This window comes from Loxodonta africana, chromosome 17 (assembly GCF_030014295.1).
Source record: "Loxodonta africana isolate mLoxAfr1 chromosome 17, mLoxAfr1.hap2, whole genome shotgun sequence".
NCBI classification, from domain to species: Eukaryota; Metazoa; Chordata; class Mammalia; order Proboscidea; family Elephantidae; genus Loxodonta; species Loxodonta africana.
Window position 1 is genome coordinate 73,667,267 of NC_087358.1, and position 22,228 is coordinate 73,689,494.

General features: G+C 41.5%; 1 protein-coding gene across 10 annotated transcripts in view; it reads left to right on the forward strand.

Moving 5' to 3' along the window:
• WDFY2 (WD repeat and FYVE domain containing 2) overlaps positions 1-22,228 on the forward strand; it is a 297,542-nt gene that overhangs the window by 88,374 nt on the left and 186,940 nt on the right. Inside the window, exon 1 of one of the 10 annotated variants that reach the window (XM_064270180.1) lies at positions 19,401-20,258. The exons of the other annotated variants lie outside the window; for them this stretch is intronic. Coding sequence (XP_064126250.1) covers positions 20,191-20,258 — 68 coding nt within the window. The 5' untranslated portion in view covers positions 19,401-20,190. Of the gene's footprint in view, positions 1-19,400; positions 20,259-22,228 lie in introns of those variants that run through there. 10 annotated transcript variants of the gene reach the window in all.

The following is a 22,228-nucleotide window of genomic DNA, read 5'->3' on the forward strand; positions in this document are numbered from 1 at the left end:
GTGTGGCTTCCTGTCGTCTGTCATCTAAGAGTGAAAACTTTTCACCAGGCTTCTTGCATTTTACCCTTTTTCTTCATGGTTTGATTTAATCCTATCTCTGAGAATTCAGACAACTCTAGAAATAGCGCGGTGATGAGACCTAGACTTCAGAGTCAGATGGGCTTAGCTCCTGGTTCTCTGTGTCACTGGCTTGGGGATTATGGACGCATTAGCATCCCCAGCTGCAATTTTTCACTTCTAAAATGGAGATGAAAAAAATGGTGTGAGGTTTAATGAAATAAAGCAAATAAAGCAGAATGTGTCTGATGTAACAAATGCTCGATAGGATATTGTTAGGAGAGGTGACAGCTTCAGTCTAACCACACCACCACTCCTCATTTCTCTTCTGGTGTCACCATATCTGGTAAGTCCCTGGGTGCTGCAAATGATTCATGTGCTTAGCTGCTAGCCAAGAGGGTTGGAGGTTTAAGTTCACCCAGAGGTGCCTCAGAAGAAAGGCCTGGTGATCTAACTTCAGAAAAATCATCTGTTGAAACCCCTGTGGAGCACAGTTCTACTGTGATACATGTGGGGTCGACCTGGGTCGGAGCTGATGCTATGGCAGTGGGTTTTCGGGGTGTTTCCCGCATCTAGGCAGTGCCGGAGTGTGGCTCCCTTCTCCGAGTATGGAAGCATCTGCGTGTGCCTTAATCTGGTGTGACTCTCTTAGTGAAGGGTGCCTACCGTGTTTTCACTTTTTTTTCCAATGTGCTGGCTGCCCACCTTTGTCTTCCCTTATGTACCAGGAAACCCGGTAATTGTCTGCTAGGCAGTTAGCGGTGTTTCTTAACAGATGTTGGCTTTTGCTGGATTTTGCTCATTTTCAGGTAATTGCCTTCAGCTGTCTTCCTCCCTTAGCCCACACTCGCTTCTGCACACTTGCACTCACTGACATACACACTCTGATTTGTGAACATGCTTTGGACTGATTTTATGGTTATCTTGGTTCTCTTGGCTACAGTTAGCTGGTTATTGTCAAAACCAGGCACCGCAATCATTATAACTTGGAGAGTACCAATTGTAGCAGAGAAGGGAAAGGGGGAATTGACCTTGACCCAGTTAGGCAGGATGGGAAACAACCAGTCCTTTGGCTTTGAAGTAAAAAAAGTCTATTTAATCACATAAAGCAAAATCACTGCAACAGTTGCCCAGGGTCTGTTAATTGAAAGGACTGAGAAGACTTCCCGGAGGACAGCCTGAGAAAGAAAACACGGCAAACATCAGGGAGGTCCAGCCATTCCACGTCCCCTCTCATTTGCACAGAACACCTTTTCTTTGGACTGTGAGCCATCAAGATAGTTGTGAGATAGCTTGGGCTAGACAAATATATTAGCACAACAGAATAGAGTCCAGAGTGAAACTCACACATAGACGGTCAATTGATTTTTAACAAAGCAGTGAAGCCAGTTCAGTGGAGAAAGCATAGTCTTGTCAGTAAATGGTGCTGAAACAATTGCATATCCACATGTAACGAAATGAACTTTGATGCATACCTCGTACTACATACAGGAATTAACACAAGTGTATCGTACACTTAAGTGTAAAACCTGAAATCATTAAACTTCTAGAAGAAACATGGGACAAAATCTTTGTGACCAGACTTGGCGTTTTAACAACATCCCCGTGTTCATCTTATTCACATTAAGGTTGGAAAAACTACTGTCTGTAAGGGGAGTGTGGGAAGATGAGTGTTATTCATGCAGGTAAGAAGGAGGCCAGCACATGCAGGGTCAGCTGTTTCATGGTCAAGTTCATGCAGAAGGTTTCACCCATCTGCAGCGAAACTAAAAACAAAACCCCGTTCATTTCTAGAACTAAATTTATTCAGTTTTTAAAGTTTAAGATCATGTCGCTTCTCTTTTTGTAAAATAATCCAGGGCTCCATCTAAAAATAATAGAGCTAACACATTATAGATTTTTTTTTTGTTGTTCTTTAAGTGAAAGTTTACAGTTCGAGTCAGTTTTTCATACAAAAATTTATACACACATTGTTATGTGACCCTAGTTGCTCTCCCTACAATGTGACGACACGCACCTCCCTCCCACGCTGGATTTGCACGGCATAGATTTTGTTTTACATTTTTTTGCCTGGCAAAATAAAAAGTTGGCAACTCTGTGTTTAACCCCCCACCCTTTTAGCTTTTTACCCGACCTACAAAACCCAGAAGTTTAGTAACTACTAAGTTAGAGAACCAAGAGTAGTTTGGTAGAGTATGGGGCCACCCTTGGGCAGCTGGAGTGGGTAGGGCCAGAGGAGCAGACAGGTCAGGTCCTGCAGAGCCTTGGAAACCATGGTGTTGGACTTGATCCTCAAATCTTTGAAGGGTGTGACACAATTAGATTTGCATTTTAGAAAGAGGACTTAAGTGGTTGGGTGAAGAAGGAATCAGAGAAGGGTGAAATTGGAGGCAGGAGATGAGCTGGGAGGCTCTTGCCGGTATCAGTGAAGATTGTGAGCTAAGGCAGCGTAGGAAGCATTAAACCAAAAACCAAACCCAGTGCCGTCGAGTCGATTCCAACTCATAGCGACCCTATAGGATAGAGTAGAACTGCCCCAAAGAGTTTCCAAGGAGCGCCTGGAGGATTTGAACTGGTGACCCTTTGGTTCAAAGCCATAGCACTTAACGACTGCGCCAGCAGGGTTTTGCAGAAAATGCAGAGGATAGGTTTAATTTATACTAAGGAGGTAGAGTTGACAGGGCTCAGCAGCCTACTTGATGAAAAAAGCAAACTTACATTATTATTCTGTGGTTTTAAATTTTGGTGAATGTAGCGTGGTCAAATAAGTGCAAGTCAGTGCATTTCTCAGAACTCTTAAATGGATTGATTTAAACGATTGTAGAGTAGTGTGAATGAGCATCTGTGCCACATAGTCCCTCAAAGACAAAGAGGAACTCATTAAAATGAGATCGGAGAGTTAATCCATCTTGACACATAAGTACCCATTCATGAAAAGCTATGCCATGTGAGTCAGAAAATGCTGATTTCATTCATTTTATTACATATATAACTCCTTGGGAGAATGCTGGCTAGTGAAAATTCAGGGTATTTCTAAGTTTTTTGGACTTTAGTTTTTTAGGGCTCAAATATTTTGTATTTGTATTTTGCTGAATATTTTGTAGAATAATAATTTACATATCGTGCTTGTTTTACAGAGCGACCTTTGGTAGAGGGTTGGTGTGACATGCCAGCCTTAGCTCAAGAGCCTAAGAATTTCAGAATCTTTTTGCAATTTAATGAACTCTTGGAAAGGATTTTAGAACATAATTGATTTTCAGCTACTGCTTTTGCCTTACTTCCCCCACAAAAATATGAATAAAGGTTGACTAATAAACGGTCTATTCCTACGGCTTCTCTGTGTGTTTGATGAGTTTATAGTTAAGATTTTCTGTTGGCACGGCTTAAAATCAGGCATGTTTTCCAAGAGAGGTCAAGATATAGTGAATTGTCTTTGGTAATAGACTTTTCTTCAACATATAACTTTGCTATTATAGGTTCATCTTTACTTTTTGTGTTATACCATGTTCTTTCTTAATATCAAGAAACAGCGATATACAATTTCGTGGACGCTTATGGGAAGGATTCGCTATAGAAGAGGAGTTAGTGCAATTTTGATTTATGGGATTTATTAACATTCATGGGCATTCATTATGTGTCTCAAAAACCCACAGGAAGAAGGGTTGATTATAGGGGGGATGGAGCATCTCTATGCTGTGGTTTTTCAAGATAACATGAGATTTTTCAACCATTGGTGTCAAGTTGTCACTTCCTAGCAAGTAAAAGTGTAGAGAGCAATATCTACTATTGTATGTTTGTTTTACTTAGCAGAGTAAAGATACAGTATTGTCTGTTTTGATTTTGGTGTCTTATACCTCCTTTGTATTACTACAAAGCATTTCAAATGCATTTAAAATTTCTCTTATATCCCATGTCCAGTGTAGCATTAAAATGGATACTGAAGATCTGTAGGGTTCAACAGAAACTCTCAGTATGCCCCCTAATTACCTAGGGTTTGGGGGATCTGTAGATTACTCACTTTTCAAGCAAATTAGCAGTGTTTTAAAATAATAACAAAACCAAAAACAAATTCTGTTAGATTTTACCTAGTATTTTGGTTATTTCTACCCAGAATATCTTTCAGCATGTCTGAAAGATTTGCTAATTTTTCTCTCTTGAAAAAGTAATTTGGCTTTGTGAGGCCTTTCCTCATTTTTTAAATATGGGCTGATAGCTTTTCTCACAGTCTGCCTCCACCATCAGTGTGGCGCTCCAAAGTGGAAATGTTATAGCCATCTTTGGTTCCTTCGCTTTCCCTTGATTCCTTAGACATAGATATAGCTAGGATTTGATTCTCTCTCTGTTCTCCCCTGCCAGTACTGTATTCTAACACCTTGCTTGCTACATACAGTAGGCTCTCAGTTGGCCATACAGCCTTTAGTTTTTCTCGTGACTAATTCAATTTGCTTACTACTGCCAAAGTCGTCTTTTGAAAACATCCCCTTTGATTGTATAACCTTGTCCACACACACACATGGTTCAGAAACTCTCCTTTGTTCCTTCTTTTATAAGGTATCAAGCCTAATTGCACCAAATCCAAAGTTGAAGTTGGATTTGAATACTGAATAGGTACCCTTTTGCCCTATCCTGCTGGCCAAGGTCCCTCTTCCAGACCTCCAGGGCCACTGTGGTCACAGCTGCCTTCTAATTGCTGCGTCTCTGGCAACTCTTATGGAGACTACAGTTTTAGAAAGAGAGTCATCTGTTGTAGTTTTAAGGTGTAAAATACTGAGTCATTTTGCTACATGTGGCTACCCTGGAAGAGAGCAGAATCCGTCTACAGATGCAGAATGGTGGTAGCCAGGAGCACCCTCGGAATCACTGCTGTCAGTTTACTGCTTCATTAAGTCCCTCGTGAGCATTCAGCACGCGCCTGTCTCACTGTAGCATGAGGTGGGGATACACGGGTGAGCCGGATGACATAGATTGTGACCTCCCGTGGTTTACAGAGCCAAGAACAATACTAAACCTGTATAATTCCTCTAATGATACCACCCAGATCCTGCCTAATGGGAGGACCCAGATTGTTGGATTGCTCAGACTAACTTTCAAGGCTGGACTCGGTTTCTTCTCTTGCCTGTGAGTAACTCAGGGTGAGGAGCAGGTAACACTGTTGATGCTGGTAGTCGGGGACGCACTCGGCCTCTCTGATCTTGTGGTGTGTTACTGTTCCTGGTGCCTCCTGGTGGGCTTCTGACCTCTGCACTGAGAATGTGTGTCATTTTCTCTCCTCTTTTCTAGTCCTCGTTCTGTCTTTCTCTTATGTGCTTATATGACCTTTTCTAAACACCTCCTCTAGGCTAAGTACTATATATATTCAAACGAAAAGTATTGTAGGTATTTACAAAATCAAAGATAATTTTTTTTTATTGTCCTTTAAGTGAAAGTTTACAAATCAAGTCAGTCTCTCATACAAAAATTTATATATACCTTGCTATGTACTCCTAGTTGCTCTCCCCTAATGAGACAGCATACTCCCTCTCTCTACCCTGTATTCCCTGTGGCCATTCAGCTAGCTTCTGTCCCTCTCTGCCCTCTCATCTGCACTCCATACAGGAGCTGCCTACGTAGTCTGATGTGTCTACTTGAGCCATGAAGCTCACTCCTCACCAGTATCATTTTCTATCCCATAGTCCAGTCCAATCCCTGCATGAAGAGTTGGCTTTGGGAATGGTTCCAGTCTTGGCCTAACAGAAGGTCTGGGGACCATGACCTCCAGAATCCTTCTAGTCTCAGTCAGACATTAAGTCTGGTCTTTTTATGAAAATTTGGGGTCTGCATCCCACTGCTGTCCTGCTCCATCAGAGATTCTCTGTTGTGTTTCCTGTCAGGGCAGTCATCGGCTGTAGCCAGGCACCATCTAGTTCTTCTGGTCTCAGGCCGATATAGTCTCTGATTTATGTGTCCCTTTCTGTCTCTTGGCCTCATAATTACCTTGTGTCTTTGGTGCGCTTCATTCTTCTTTGCTCCAGGTGGGTTGAGACCAATTGATGTGTCTTAGATAGCCGCCTTTTACTTGGATCCACCATGAACAGCCATGGAAACAGCAGTCAAGAAATCAAAAGATGCATTGCATTAGGTAAATCTGCTGCAAAGGACTTCTTCAAAGTGTTGAAGAGCAAAGCTGTCACCCTGAAGACTAAGGTGCGCCTGACCCAAGCAATGGTATTTTCAGTCGCATCATATGCTTGTGAAAGCTGGACAATGAATAAGGAAGACCGAAGAAGAATTGACGCCTTTGAATTGTGGTGTTGGTGAAGAATATTGAATATACCATGGACTGCCAAAAGAATGAACAAAACTGTCTTGGAAGAAGTGCAGCCAGAATGCTACTTAGAGGTAAGGATGGCGAGACCGCGTCTTGCATACTTTGGACGTGTTGTCAGGAGGGATCAGTCCCTGGAGGAGGACATCATGCTTGGCAGAGTACAGGGTCAGCAGAAAAGAGGAAGACCCTCAACGGGGTGGATTGACACAGTGGCTGCAACAACGAGCTCAAGCATAACAACGATCATAAGGATGGCTCAGGGCCAGGCAGTGTTCCATTCTGTTGTGCATATAGTCGCTATGAGTCAGAACCAACTTGATGCCACCTAACAACAACGACAACATATATATATAGAGAGAGAAAGAGACAGAGAAATTTATACGAAGGAAATGGCTCACACTGTTGTAGAGGGTGGATGTCCCAAGTCCATGGGTCAGGCATCAGGCCGGAGGCTTCTTTTGACTCACGTTACCTGCAGGGACTGATGATCCCAAGGTTGGCAGGTCAGGTGGCAGGTTGCTGGCTCACGGGTTGTGGAAGCTGAGGAATCCAAGATTGGCAGGTAATATGGCAGTCTGCTGGCTCAAGTCCCAGGAACTGGGGTTCAGATGATAAGTTGAATGCAGAATCCAGAGCAGGGCAAAAGCCAGTGAGCTTTGCCAGAAAGTCCATGTATATTGGATACAGGCCATACCCACAAGGAAACTCCCTTTCAGCTGATAGACTGCTCATAGCAGATCTCATCCTAGAGGAGATTACATTATATCAGATCTCATCATGGAAGTGATTACGTCATAACTGCCACGTCACTGAGAATCATGGCCCAGCCAAGTTGACTCACAGCCTTAACCGTCACAGATGTCTGTGACAGACCGCCTAGAATAGAAGGTCTAGAATGTAAGAAAACGATTTGCAGACACAAAATAGTGCTCATTAGTAATAAAAATACTCAGATTTAAGGCCTCTTGGGAGTTTCTTTCCCTAAAGGCTTTTGCTTCTAATTATTGATAAAGACAACAATTCCGTGTTTTCATGTATTCTGTTTTTGTAATTTCTCACCTGCCATATGTATCACATTCAACCTTATTTTATAGATTAAAAAAACCACCGAAGATATTGCACTTGATGGTTATTTTTTAAATTCTAAACCGTGGAGACCTTCACAGCCTTTGGTTGGAGAGATGTGACCCATCTGGTTGAAATGCTGAGGGGCAATCACGGTAATAAGCACACCTTGCTAAAAGCACATGACTGCAAATGACCAGAATGGCTGGTAATGTTTTTAAAGCAGGAATGCCATTAAAGCCCAAGGGGTTGAAATAAAAAACATCCACACCTCTTCTCCAGCATGGAGCTATGGAAAAAAAAGAAAACAAAAAACCATAGTGTCTGTGGTTCAGCCAGGTTGTTGACATCTGATAAAGCAGGCTCATTCACAGGAGGAGTGGACCCCAGGCTGGGCAGCCCCCAGCTCAGCTCCTGGCCGCTGTAATGCACTGCCACAGCTTCCCAACAGCAGCTCTGTCTGTCTGTAGGGGGCAGCCCCCTGCAGATATCACAGTGTAGCGTGAAGATTTGGTGGTGTTTATTTACTGTATGTGATCTGAATGCATGTAATGGGAACCCGACAGTTCGTTCTCATTACTGATAATCATAGAAAAATCAAATAATCATAAACAAATGGGCTTTTTTTTCCCTTTCAGTGTTTTCCAAGAATTTCTGCAACAGTCTTAATTCTTAAATGAATTAGAGACATTTTTGCCCGTTAAACAAATCGTTGTAAAAGCTACAAAAGAACATTGACTGACTGACATCCTATTGCTCCAAGTTTGTTAGTTTGCAGGTCGGTCGAGGCCGCCTTCCTTCTCTCTGTATCAATGTGCAGTGTGTGATCTGTTAGACAAGTATTCCGTGAAAACTCAGGGTCTTCAAAATTCAGTGGCTCCCCACCTCCAGCGTTACTTCAGTGGTGGCAAAAATAACAATTGTCCCCTGGGAAATGAAGCTCATTGCTATGGTAACTAATGAAGGTTGCATCATCCTAGGGCACATTTTTCAGAGCCTGGATTTCAGCATGGGTAGACGCCCCATCTTATTTTATTCAGTAGCTTAGCAACCTGGGGTGTGCTATTTGTTGCCACCCCCAGTTTCCCTGTCCTCTTGGAAAAGTGACCTATATAGATAGCTTTCATTGTAGGCCCGTTTTCACTGTGGGTTTAGTTCAGTTCTTAGGTATGTTCACAACGACCTTATTTTCTGGACCAAAATTCAGGACACATCCTGTGTCTGTAAAGTAAAAAGGGATTTTTCTTCTACCTCCGTGGCTGCCCACTCTGAGGTCTTTTTCTCTCTGAAGCCCATAACTGTTGGTATTATTCAGGGCTTTGTCTTTGGCCCTCTTTTCTTCTTACTCACTCTTGACTTAGCTATTGCTTATGTGCCGATGACTTCCAAATCTTAATTTTCAGCTCAGGTCTCATTCCTGATGGCCTTAACTAGACCTTTCCCGAACGCAGCATGTTCAGAATGGGCTCAGCATAGCCCCCCACAAACATCACTTATTGATGACTGGTACTAGTGTTCACCCAACACCCCTCATCCAGTCAGCCCCCAAGTCCAGATGATTCTACTTCCTAAGGAAAATCTGCCCTTTCTCTCTTTTAGGCTCTCATCTTATTTTAGCCTGCTTTACTTCCCATAGCCTCCAAACTGGCCTTTCTTCTTTCAGGCTTCCTACAGACGAACAAACAAACGAGAGTGTGTTTCTGGCCTCTTATCCTCCGTGGTTCCCATGTCCTTGACGTCAAGTGCACGGTCTCTAGCATGACGTACCAGGCCCTGGTGACCTGCCCGCTCCTGTCCAGGCTCGTTTCTTGTTACGCCCCACCTTGCACCGTCCCCTGCTGACTCTCACCTCTTGTGCTGAGTATCTGCTCCTCCTGCCAGGAGCACGCTCCCATAGTAAATGCCTACTCATCATTTCAGACTGTTGTTTCTGGAAGCTTCTCTGACATCACTTAATCCCTAGCTTTGTAGTCAGAGTTTAGGCCCCATGTGCTTTTCTAGCTCTCACCTTGCCTTACTGTAATGTGCTGCTGCCTGTCTGCCTCCCCCAGTGGACTTGGAGCTGCCTGAGAGCAGAGGTGTGCTAGTTGGTCCTTGTGCCTCCAGACCATTTCACATACTAGTACCTGTGGGTGTGTAATAAATGCTTATTGAATAAATTAATGAATTGACCAGTCAATGAATGATTGCCCTTGTGGGGCACTAGGGCAGAATTCCTAACTTCTAGAATTTAATTGTCTTGGAAAATCCAAGTTGTTCCAGACCCTGTAGTTCATTGTCCTTATCAGTATAAGTAGACTCTTAAAGACTGTGAGAGTATAGGGCAAAGCGTATGTTTTCCCTGGTTAGGATGTGGGTCGGGGTGCGGGGGGGGCATATACATACGAGTGTGTGTGTGCATATACATATAGATAACTATATTTTTATACATTCAGTTCAGCAACTGAATGTGCGTGTTTCTCTGTGTGTATACGCACACATACACATGTACGTATGTATATGTCTAAACATATACTTATGTATATACGTATTCATATTTATGTGTTATATATTCAGTTTAGAAACTGAATATATGTGTTTGTGTGTGTGTACAAGGGGCCCTGATGCCACAGAGGTTAAATAAGAGCTTGGCTGCTAAATGAAAGGTCAGTGGTTTGAACCCCTAGGAGAAAGATGTGGCATTGGGCTTCTGTAAAGATTACAGCCTTGGAAACCCTATGGGGCAGTTCTCTCTGTCCTTTAGGGTTGCTATGAGTTGGAATCCACTCTACGGCAGTGGGTTTGGTGTTTTGGTTTGGTGTGTGCATACACAGTTGAGTGCGGCAACTGTGTCTGACTACACCCTACTGCCAGTTTAGGTGCCTCAGCACAGTTCAAAACAAGAAAGTCAAGATGGGGATCTCACAAGAAGTGGGCGTCTGACTCCCCTGCTTGACTGAATGTTTGAATTAAGCCTGTCTGTGTGGTCCTAGTGGCTGCTGGGCCAAGAGCGGCTCTGGAGGAGATGGTATCCACCCTAGTTGAGGCTGTAGCTGAGGCAGGCATGGGGTTCAGTTCTTTGGAGGGAGTTGAGGTGGGATGGGAGGCAGAGTGGGATTACCCTTCACTTTCTTACTTATTTAGGGTACTAGCAGGGGCTGGAATTGTAAGGAAAAATAAGGGTTTATAGTTGGGTCATAGCTCACCCCAGCATGGTTTACGGATTTCTGTGTATCAGCCCCACTTCTTTGGTGCCTTTCTGTACAAGGCCTCTTGGGAGATATAGTCAGAGAACTGCTGACCGTTGCGAGATGGGTGGTGGCGGCTGTAGGCAGGTATTTTTGACTGATTCTTTTAACTTTTCACAAACAGTGAGCACCAGTTTTGGACCTAATGTGGTGGTTGGTCCTGGGCACAGATGTCAAGTATGATAAAATGTGGTTCCTTCTCTGACTGTATTTACAGCTTAGTCATGGAGGCAAACTAGTACGTAATCATAGTGGGGTTTTGGTGTATGCTATGATTTACCTAACATTTGTTTTAACTTAAAACAAAAACAAAAAGCCTATTTAGGTTTAAGAAATAAGGGCCAGTGTTTAGATGTAGTTTTCACCTGTTGAACTGTGGTCAGCTGCATCCAGTCTAGAATAAGACTATGGTGTTTCCAAAGCAACCCTACTGCTACACTGGCTGAGGTGGCCGTGGGGAGCACATGTGGTTCTCCCGATGCTTCCACCTGTGCTGAGAGCTTGGGAGAGAGGACGAGGCAGAGAAGTCAGGACAGGACAGTGCAGTGCACGGGGCCTTATGTGGGGGGCCAAGGAACAGTTTCCTGCATTTCAGCTGAGTCCTGCATTTCCTTCTCTGACACACTGACCTCTACTGGCTGAAGTATGACAGCTAATCACAACTGTTATTTTCTAAAATATTTTTTCAAGGATAAAGTTTCTCACTTACTACTAAAAGCATTCAGGGTTGCTTTTAAAATAATGATTCCCAGAAAAGTTAATTTTTACCTGTAGGCTTTGTACAGTGGAATTTATGTTTATCTGAGTAATTCTCAGCCATCCAAACTGCACTTTTGATTTCCAGGATTCAGTACCTTTTTTTTCTTTTTAAACTGTTTTATCTCTGAAGAATAAGAGATCAGATATTTTTATATAATTTTATTTTTAGATTTAAAAATCTGTAAATTATTCTTCATGCATGTTGGTGTAAGGAAGGCAGTATATTTAGTGAAGAGAGCACAGAATTTAAAATGAATTCATCACTCAGAAGCTCAGGCAAATCATTAGGCCCTCTGGGCCCCCGTGTTTGTCCAGAATGATCGTTTCTGTTTCACAGGACTAATGCATATGCAGAGTGGTTTTGGGGCTGTAATTTTATATTTTGTTTGTTGGTATTATCAAAAGTAAAACTAAGAGTATTTTATTATCCTTTTGACCTGTACAGATTTAAAATTGTAAACCGTGTGTGTGCCTTTTTTAACTGGGATTTTTAGAAACACTATTACTTAAATATACATATATGTAAGTAATACTTTATAAGTCTTGAGTCTGGAAGACCACAGGCATCGATCGCTTCAGCTAACATTACGACAATATAAGAAGCTGCGTGCACATAGCCTAGGTGCTGACTGCAGCTCTGATCCTCACGGGAGATGCTACTCGTAATCTCCACTCAGATAACCTACAGGTATTTTAAACTCAGTAGGTCTTAAAACAAAATTCGCTGTGACTGTCTTCCCATATTAGGGAAGCGGTTCTGTAGAGTGAGGTGGCTTGAGAACACAGTCTCTGAAGTTAGACCACCTAGATGCAAATTTGTGGCTCTCTCTGTGCCTCAGAGTGCTCACCTATAATATGGGGATAATAAGCATATCTACCTTGTGAGATTGTTGGGAGACAACCTGGGAGAACAGTTTCCTCAGAAGCCAGTTAGACTTCTATCTGGTTGCTTCCAGTAGGGTCCGTAAGCAGGTAAACTCTGCCAAAGATCTTACGTAGCCTGAGGACAATTGTCCTCAATTTATTGGCCTAGTCCTTTGCCCATCACTCCCACATCAATAAAACTGATGCCCAGGAAGAAGGGGAGAATGAATTTAGGGTAGGCAGCCAGCAGTCTGCCACATCCAGCCGCTCCCCACTTTAACTCACCCAACAAATATCTATCATGCATCTACCATGTACCATGAACTCTGCCAGGCTCTGAGTAGACACTACAACCAAAACCCACTGCCATCGAGTTTATTCCAACTCATAGTAACCCTACAGAACAGAGTAGAACGGCCCCATAGAATTTCCTAGGCTGAAAATCTTTACGAAAGCAGACTGCCACATCTTTCTCCTTTGGAGTGGCCAGTGGGTTTGAACTGCCAACCTTTTGGCTAGTAGTTGAGTGCTTTAACCACTGTACCACCAGGGCTCTGGTGAATAAGAAAAATACATTCTTTATCCTCACAAACCTTAGTTTCTAGTGAAAGAAACAGATAATAAACACTTCTACAGAAAGGCAGATCAAATAACAGATTGTGGTATGTGCCAAGAAGGAAATAAATGAAGTTATGTAGTGGATAATGCCATCATCTCTCAAGAGTCAGCACCTCCTGGGAAACCTTCCTGAACGTGCCTTTCCTGCCACATATGAATTAGGTGCTTTCCCTACATGACCTTACATAGATATAAAATAGCTCCTAGCTCTTATCCTGGGCCATTGTAATTATGTGTTTACTTGTTTGTCCAGATGCAAATCCTGCACAATGCCTGGCACATAGCAAGTGCTAATTGTTGTTGGTAGTTGCCGTGAAGTTGATTCCAACTCATGGTGACCCTCTGTGTACAGGGTAGAACCATACTGCATAGGTTTTCGAGACTGACCTTCAGAAGCAGATTGCCAGACTTGTCTTCTGAGGAGCCTCTGGATGGGTTTGAACCACCAAACTTTGGCTAGCAGTCAAGGGCTTAACTATTGGGGCCACCCAGGGACTCCTAGTAGGTGCTCAGTACATGTTAAATCAATGCATAAAGAAATGAATGTCATTTACAGGATACCTTTTTTTTTTGTAGACTGAACGTGAAATTCCTTATGTAAAGGATTATAATTTTCACTATGTTGGAAAAGAAGGAAAGCTTTATGGATCTTGGACCCTCCCAAGCTATGGTTGATAAATCCATTTGTAAAACAGTAGTGATGATGGTGATAATAATTGTGGACAGTTACTGAGTGGTTGCTATATGCCAGATACCACGTGAAGAACCTTACATTTAATCCTTATTACACCTTTATGAAATAAGTTCTAATTATAATTCTTATTTTTTTTACTAATTAGGAACTTTCAGGTATCTAAAGACACCTCAGACTCAAATGTTCAAAAGAGGACTCATGATTCTCACCCTAAACCTGGTCCTTTTCTGGTGTACCTCATCTCGGTGAATGACAGCATCATCCATGTGGTTGGACAGATCTAAAACCAAAATGTTAATCTTTGACATTACTTACCCTCATTTTCTCTATTAGTTAGCATATATTCCGTTGCTGGTAACAAAATCCATCTAACAATATCCTAAGCAAATAAGAAAGTAAATTATCTCACAAAAAAGTCTAAATGTGATCTGAAGGATTGGTGGCTCAACAGTGTTATTAAGGCCAGGCTCTTTCTGGTCTTTATTGCTGCCATCTTCAGCGTGACAGTGTATGTCCTCAGTCTTGTTGCCTCATGATTAAAGATGGCTGCCTCAACTCCAGGCGAAGTCTATATGGATTCCTTTTGGATAGTAATCTCAATGTTAGAGTGTTGTATTGGTATATATTGTAAAAAGAACTTGTTCAAGACAGTGAATGTTGATTCACTTAAACAAAGAAAGGGTAGGTGGTTGTCATGGATTGAATTGTGTCCCCCCAATATATGTGTCAACTTGGTTAGAACATGATTCCCGGTATTGTGTGGTTGTCCTCCATTTTGTAATTAATATAATTTTACTATTTATTGTAAATCCTAATCCCTACTTGTGGTTAATAAGGCAAGATTAGTTTATGTTAAAGAGGATTAGGGTGGGATGTGACACCCTTGCTCAGGTCACATCCCTGATCCAATTTAAAGGAAGTTTCCCTGGGGTGTGGCCTGCACTACCTTTTATCTTACAAGAAGTAAAAGGAAAGGGAAACAAGCAGAGAGTGGGGGGCCTCATACCATCAAGAAAGCAGTGCCAGGAGCAGAGCGCGGTTTTTGAACTTAGGGCTCCTAAGCACAGAAGACCCTAGTCCAGAGGAAGATTGATGACAAAGACCTTCCCCTAGAGCCAACAGAGAAAGTCTTCCACTGGAGCTGACACTCTGAATTTGGACTTCTAGCCTACTAGAGTGTGAGAAAGTGAATTTCTCTTTGTTAAAGCCATTCACTTGTGGTATTTCTTTTACAGCAGCACTAGATAACTAAGACAGTGGTTAAAGAAGAAGAAGGTGTAGACTCCCTATATGGAAGGAGCTGACACATTGTTCTTCATTGCTGTGAAGTCGATTCCAGTGCATGGAGACCCAATGTGTTGGTGAATGAGAAAAACATGTAAATACCTGAGAGAAGGCAGTGAGTTAAGTGCTGCACGGAGGCACACAGGATGAGGAAGAACTGTTTCTAACTGAGGGGACTGGGGGTGGAAAGGACGTACCTAGAGAAGGCTTCATGGAAGAATTGACTTTCAACTATACCGTGAGTGGGCTGCACACATACTCCAGCTGAAAGGCCCCGTTGTGATCTGAATGCACACATTCTTTATAACGTAGGGCTTCCGGTTGGTCACAGGTGAAGAAGCTGTACCACCTGTCTTTACTGCTGTTTGAACATTTCTAGTGAGTCCCTCTTTAACTTTTTATGTAATGAAGCAACATGGAATATTCTGTCCTTATTAATACTCAGTTCCACTAGATTGGAGTATATTGAGAATTTTGTCTTTCAAATTATTTGCTATTACACCTGTCCATCTCAAAAATGAAAGCAATTAGGAGACTCTTTTTTTTTTTTTTTTTTTATTCAAGATGGCAGACTAGTCAGACACACAATGCTGTACCTCTATAGCAAAGACCCAAGAAACAAAGTGTAACAGATACAGATGACAGCCCTGGAACCCTGAGCATCAAATGAAAGAATATAGAATTAGATCAAACACTGATCGGAAGAAGAAATTGAACGACAACAGCAAATGAGGGAGATAGGGAGTGGTGGTACCCTGCCAGCCACTGGCTCATCAGGGCCATTTTGAGACAAAGGCAGCAGTGACCGTGGTTAAGGAGCATAGGAAAACAACACAGAACTCCCAGTAGGTGACAGAGAAACTGTGAAGACACAACTGGAGTGAAGCAAGGATTGAACTGGAGCTAAGGAGGGAAAGTAAAGGAAGGAGGATGGGAGCTTCAGGGATCTCAGCATACACAGAACAGGGAGAGAGCCAGGATCAAGAGACAGGGCGACTCTCCAGCAGCAGTACCTGACTAGTAGGGCAAGTGATGAATGTGGAGCAAAAACGAGGCCCTCCTCCCATTTTTCTTTTTTCTTTTTCTCTCCCCCACCTCCCAGCTGCCTACTTTGCCCCACTCTGCACCAGAGAAAGTACCTACACTCCTCTCAGCCACCTGCCCACCCCCCTGCCCCACTCACCAGAGAGAGCACCTCCATGGCTCCTGGTTGTCTGTCTCATCCCTCCTCTACGTAGAGATTGCCTGCATGACCCTTGGCTGCCCACCCCACCCCTCACTTGCTGGAGGAAGAGCATTTGTGTGGCCCCTGGCCGCCCACTGTGATATATATCAAAGCAAAACAAAATTATAAACAAAATAACGCCTTAATACCTTGAAGACAGCAGACAGTATCAAATCATATAAAGAAACAAGACAAGCAAGCACAACCAAGTGACCGAAATAAAGGGGCACAAAACCTTGCGGAAGAGATGGTGATAGAACTGCCTGATAAGGAATTCAGAAGGCTCCCTCAAAGGAAAACAGATAAAACCCTAGAAGAATTCAGGAAAACAATACAAGAACAAAATGAAAAATTAAATAGAAATCATACAATTAGAAATCAAAAGATTAACAATAAAATACCAGAAATAGATAACCGAATCAAAGGCCATTAAAGTAGAATGGAAGCAACGGAAGAAAATTAGTGAGATAAAGGACAAGTTCCTTGATAACCTGTTTGCCAACCAAGATAGAGAAATCTCAAAAGTAAAATAATGCTACAGAACCAAAAACAGAGCACCAAATGTCAATCTGTAAGAGATGACAACCTCAAAACAAAAAAGAGGAACAAATGTTGTAGACATAAAATTTCCATATGGAGAGGAAGTCATGGTGATATCAAGAAATAACAAACTGTTTTAAATGTAGAAAGATAAAGGTGAACGTCAGAGTAACCACAAAAAGTTCATAAACCTACTCACCAGAATAATGAAGAAAACCGTAAAGACTCACTAAACACAAAATCAACAACGAAGGAAATGAAAATACATAAATAAAAAGAACTCAGCATAGAAAATTAAATGGAACAAAGAAAACAGCAACATCACAACAAAAAGCATAACAAAATGACAACAGTAAATTCATACCTGTCGACAGTCACACTGAATGTAAATTGTGTAAATGTACTAGTCAAGAGACAGAGAGTGGCAGAATGGATAAAAAATATGACCCATCAATATGCCGTCTACAAGAGACACACTTTAGACACAAGGACATAAATAGGTTAAAAACCAAAGGATGGAAAAAAAATATCATTCAAATAGTTACCAAAAAAAGAGTAGAAGTGGTAATATTAATCTCTGATAAAATAGACTTTACATCAAAATCTACCATAAGAGATGAATGAGGGAGGGATATTATATAATGATTAAAAGGACAATCCACCAAGAAGACATAACCATAATAAATATGTATGCATCCAATGACAGAGCTCCAAAATACATAAAAAAAAAGGCTCTAGCAGCATTGAAAAGAGAAATTGACAGCTTCACAATAATAGACTTTGATATGCCACTTTATTTACTTTTAAAAATATTTACTTTTATTGTACTTTAAATGAAGGTTTACAGAACAACTAGTTTCTCATTAAACAGTACACACGTTGTTTTATGACATTGTTTAACAACCCCACGACATGTCAACACTCCCCCTTCTTGACCTTGGGTTCCCAGTTATCAGCTTGCCTGTCCCCTTCTGTCTTCTAGTGCTTGCCCCTGGGCTGGTGTGCTGCTCCTTTAGTCTCCTTTGTTTTATGGGCCTGTCTGATCTTTGGCTGAAGGGTGAACCTCAGGAGTGACTTCATTACTGAGCTAAAAGAGTGTCCAGGGGACATATTCTCAAGATTTCTGCAGTCTCTGTCAGGCCAGTAAGTCTGGTCAATTTTTGTGAGTTAGAATTTTATTGTACATTTTTCTCCAGCTCTGTCCAGGACCCTCTACTGTGATTCCTGTTAGAGCAGTCAGTGATAGTAGCTGGGCACCATCTAGCTATATTGGACTCAATCTGGTTTAACACACCACTTTTGATGAAGGACAGAACAAATAGAAAGAAATTAACAAAGATACAAAAGACCTAAGTAACACAATTAACCAACTTGACCTCAAAGACAAAGAACCTTCCACCCAGCATCAGCACAGTATACATTCTTCTCCAACGTACATGGATCATTCTCCAGAATAGACCTCATTATAGGCCACAAAGTAAACCTCAGTAAATTCAAAAACATCCAAATAATACAAAGCATCTCTGACCACAGTGCTACAAAGCTAGAAATCAGTAACAGGAAGAACAGGGGAAGAAAATCAGATACATGGAAACTGAATAACACCTTGCTGAAAAACCACTAGGTGACAGAAGAAATTAAAAATGAAATAAAAATTCTTAGAATCAAATGAGAATGAAAACAACATACCAAAACCCATAGGACACAGCAAAAGCAGTGCTCAGAGGAGAATTCACAGCAGTAAAAACACATCAAAAAAAGAAGACAGGGCCAAAATCAATATTTTACCCCTACAGCTCAAACAGAGAAGCAACAGCAAAAGAAGCCCACAGTCACCAGAAAAACGGAAATAACAAAGAGCAGAGCAGAAATAAATGAAATAGAAAACAGGAAAACAAAAGAAAGAATCAACAAGACTAGAAATTGGCTCTTTGAGAGAATTAATAAAATAGACAAAACACTGGTCAAACTGACAAAAGAAAAGAATGAGAAGACACAAATAACCAAAATAACAAATGAGATGGTACATTACAACAGATCAACTGAGATAAACAGTATTATAGTAGAATACTATAAAAAGCTGTACTCCAACATTTTGAAAACCTGGAAGAAATAGACAGATTTCTGTAAACACATTACCTACCTAAAATAACACCAACTGAAGTAGAAAATTTAGACAAACCCATGATAGAAGAAGTAACCGAAAAAAAATCATTAAAAAACTCCCCAAAAAAGAAACCCCTGGCCAGACGGCTTCTGGAGAATTCCACCAGGCATTCAGAGAAGAGTTGACACCAATCCTACTGAAACTATTCCAGACCATAGAAAAGGAAGGAATACGCCCAAATTGCATAACCCCGATACCAAAGCCAGGCAAAGACACTACTAAAAAAGAAAATTATAGATTAATATTCTCAGCAAAATCTTAGCCAACAGAATTCAACAGCATATAAAAAAATAATATACCCCAACCAAGTGGGATTCATACCAGCTGTGCAAGGGTGGTTTAACATTAGAAAATCAATGAATGTAATTCACCACGTAAGTAAAACAAAGGAAAAGAATCCCACGATCATCTCAATCGGCAGAAAAGGCATTTGATAAAGTCCAACACCCCTTCTTGATAAAAACTCTCAGCAAAATAGGAATAGAAGGGAAATTCCTAAAAATAATTAAGGGCATATATACAAAACCAATATGCCCTTAATTGTTTTTAGGAATTTCCCTCTTTTCCTGTTTTGCTGAGAGTTTGGTGGCACAGTGGTTAAGAGCTCAGCTGCTAACCAAAAGGTCAGCAGCTGCTCCTTGGAAACCCTGTGGGGCAGTTCTCCCCTGTCCTGTAGGGTTGCTATGAATCGGAATCTACTTGACAGCAATAGGTGATGCAAAACCAGCAGCCAACGTTATTCTTGATGGAGAGAAACTGAAAGCATTCCCCTTGAGAAGGGGAACTAGACAAAAAAAAACACCACTTTTATTCAGTATTGTACTAGAAATCCTAGCTAGAGCAGTAAGGCAAGATAGGGAAATAAAAGGCATCCACATTGATAATGAAGAAGTAAAACTATCCCTATTTGCAGATGACATTATCCTATATATAGAAAAATCCCAGAAACTGCAAGAAAGCTACTGGAACTAATAGAAGGATTTAGCAAAGTGGTGGTGTACAAGATACAACAATTGGTCACTTCCTATCTGGAGCAAAGAAGAGTGAAGAAAACCAAAGACTCAAGGAAACAATTAGTCCAAAGGACTAATGGACCATGTCAATCCCAGTCTGCATTATCCTGAAACTAGAAGAACTAGATGATGCCTGACTACCACTACTGACTCCCCTGAACGGTCTGACCAGGGCCACAATAGTAGATCACGGACAAAGTGGAAGAGAAGTGTGTAACACAGTTCAAACTTGTAAATAAGACCAGACTTACTGGTCTGGAAGAGACTAACTTGGAACTGAATTCACTCCTGGAGATCACATTACAGGCCTATAAAATGAACAATAATACTAATACCAGTGAGGAACAGACATCTCTGAACAGTCAACTATATGAGACCTAAAAGGCAGCATTTGCCCAAAAGCAAACTACAGAAGGATGGTACGGGCAGGAAGGCTGGGTGAGTAGACTCCAGGGAACACCAGGGAGGAAGGAGGGAGAGTGCTGCCACATTCAAAGGTTTGCAATGAATGTCAGGAAACAAACTGTGTATAAGTTATTGAATGGGAAACTAATTTGCTCTATAAACTTTTACCTAAACAACAATATAATGTTCAAAAACAAAAAAGTTTGAAACACTTAGGAGAATTGGCTACAAAACCCTGAGTTTTGCATGTACAGTAGATGTGGTGGGATCACTATATATCACTGCATTTTAAGTGTGCTTGTGCAGAGAAAATGGCCTTTCCTTATTGTGTCTGTAGTTGGTCTATTTTTGACTAGAAAAAAATTTAGTGTATAACAACTTTCCATTTTTTATGATTATGAAATATTTCAGGCATATCAAAAAAGCATAATTATCTGATCTTTTACATATCCAGGTCTGTACAATACAGAAATAGTAAGCAGTTAAAATGCAAATTTGATGGATGAGTTGTGTCAGTGTCAGTGTCCTGGTTGTGCTTTTGTCCTATAGTTTGGAAGATGCAGCCATCGGGGTACATTGTGTGAAGGGTAACGGACCTCTGTGCGTTATTGTGCTTCAGGTGAAGGTCAATAGAGGCTAGCAGTTTCGCATTCAGTAGTTTATACACAGATTGTTTTGTGACAGTGGTTGCAATCCCCACGATGTGTCAGCAGTCTCCCCATTACCACCCAGAGTTCCCCATTTCCATTTGTGTGGTTTCCCTACCCCTTCCTGCCTTCTCATCTTTGCTTTTGGGTATCGGTTGACCTTTTGGTCTCGTGTAAATGATTGTTCTAAGGAGCACTTTCCTCGCGTGTGTTATTGTTTATTTATAGGTCTGTGTGTTATTTGGCCGAAAGGTGTTATCTGGGAATGGCTTCGGTTCCAAGTTAGAGGGGTGTCTAAGGGTCATAGTCACAGGGGTTCCTTCAGTCTCTCAGAACAGTAAATCTGGTCTTTTTTTATGTAGTTGAATTTTATTCTACATCCCCACCCCCTTCCCCCGGCCCCAACCGGGCCCTTCTATTGTGATTCTAGTCAGAGTGGTCGCCCGGGCAACATCTAGTTCTTCTGGTCTCCGGTTAGTGGAGGCTGTGGTTCCTGTGGTCCACAATATAAAATGGGCATATATGCAGCACGTACAAATATATCTGTAAAAATATCCCATATGCCCTCCCACACCTATTCAGCATGCATATCTACTTATGTATTCACTCATAAATTATTGTTTGTTATTACTGTTGCAGGATTGTATGTGTTAAACTATTTACCGTTGTTGACTTTTATTCTTGAGTACCTCTCAGTGTCTTACCTTGCCTTGGTCACGTGTTGACGTCTCCTATATTGTGTACTGTCTTTCCTTTCACCAAAGTTAACACGTGTCTACTCTCTAGTTACTGATTTTCCTTCCCTCCCCCTCCCATCCGTGGTAGCCATTAAAAAATGTTTCTTTCTGTGTATAAACCTTTTCTTGACTATTTACAATAAAACTCATGGCCATCAAGTTGATTTGGACTTAAAGTCACCATGTAGGACAGAGTTCTGTTGTACATAGGGTCACTATGAGTTGGAACCGACTCGACAGCACCTAACGACAACAACAGGGCAGAGTAGAACTGCCCTATATCATTTCCAAGGAGCAGCTGGTGGATTTGAACTGCTGACCTTTTGGTTAGCAGCTGATTGCGTAACCACTGCAGCACCAGGGCTCCATTTGTAATAGTGGTTTCATTCAGTATTTGTTCTTTTGTGATTTGCTTATTTCACTCAGCATATTGTCCTCCAGGAGCCCTCCGAATTCATCCATGTTATGAAATGTTTCAAGGATTCATCATTATTCTTTATCGTTGTGTAGTATTCCACAGTTCGTTTATCCATTCATCCGTTGATGGTCACTTAGGTTGTTTCCATCTTTTTTGCTATTGTGAGTAATGCTGCAATGAACATGAGTGTGCATGTGCCCT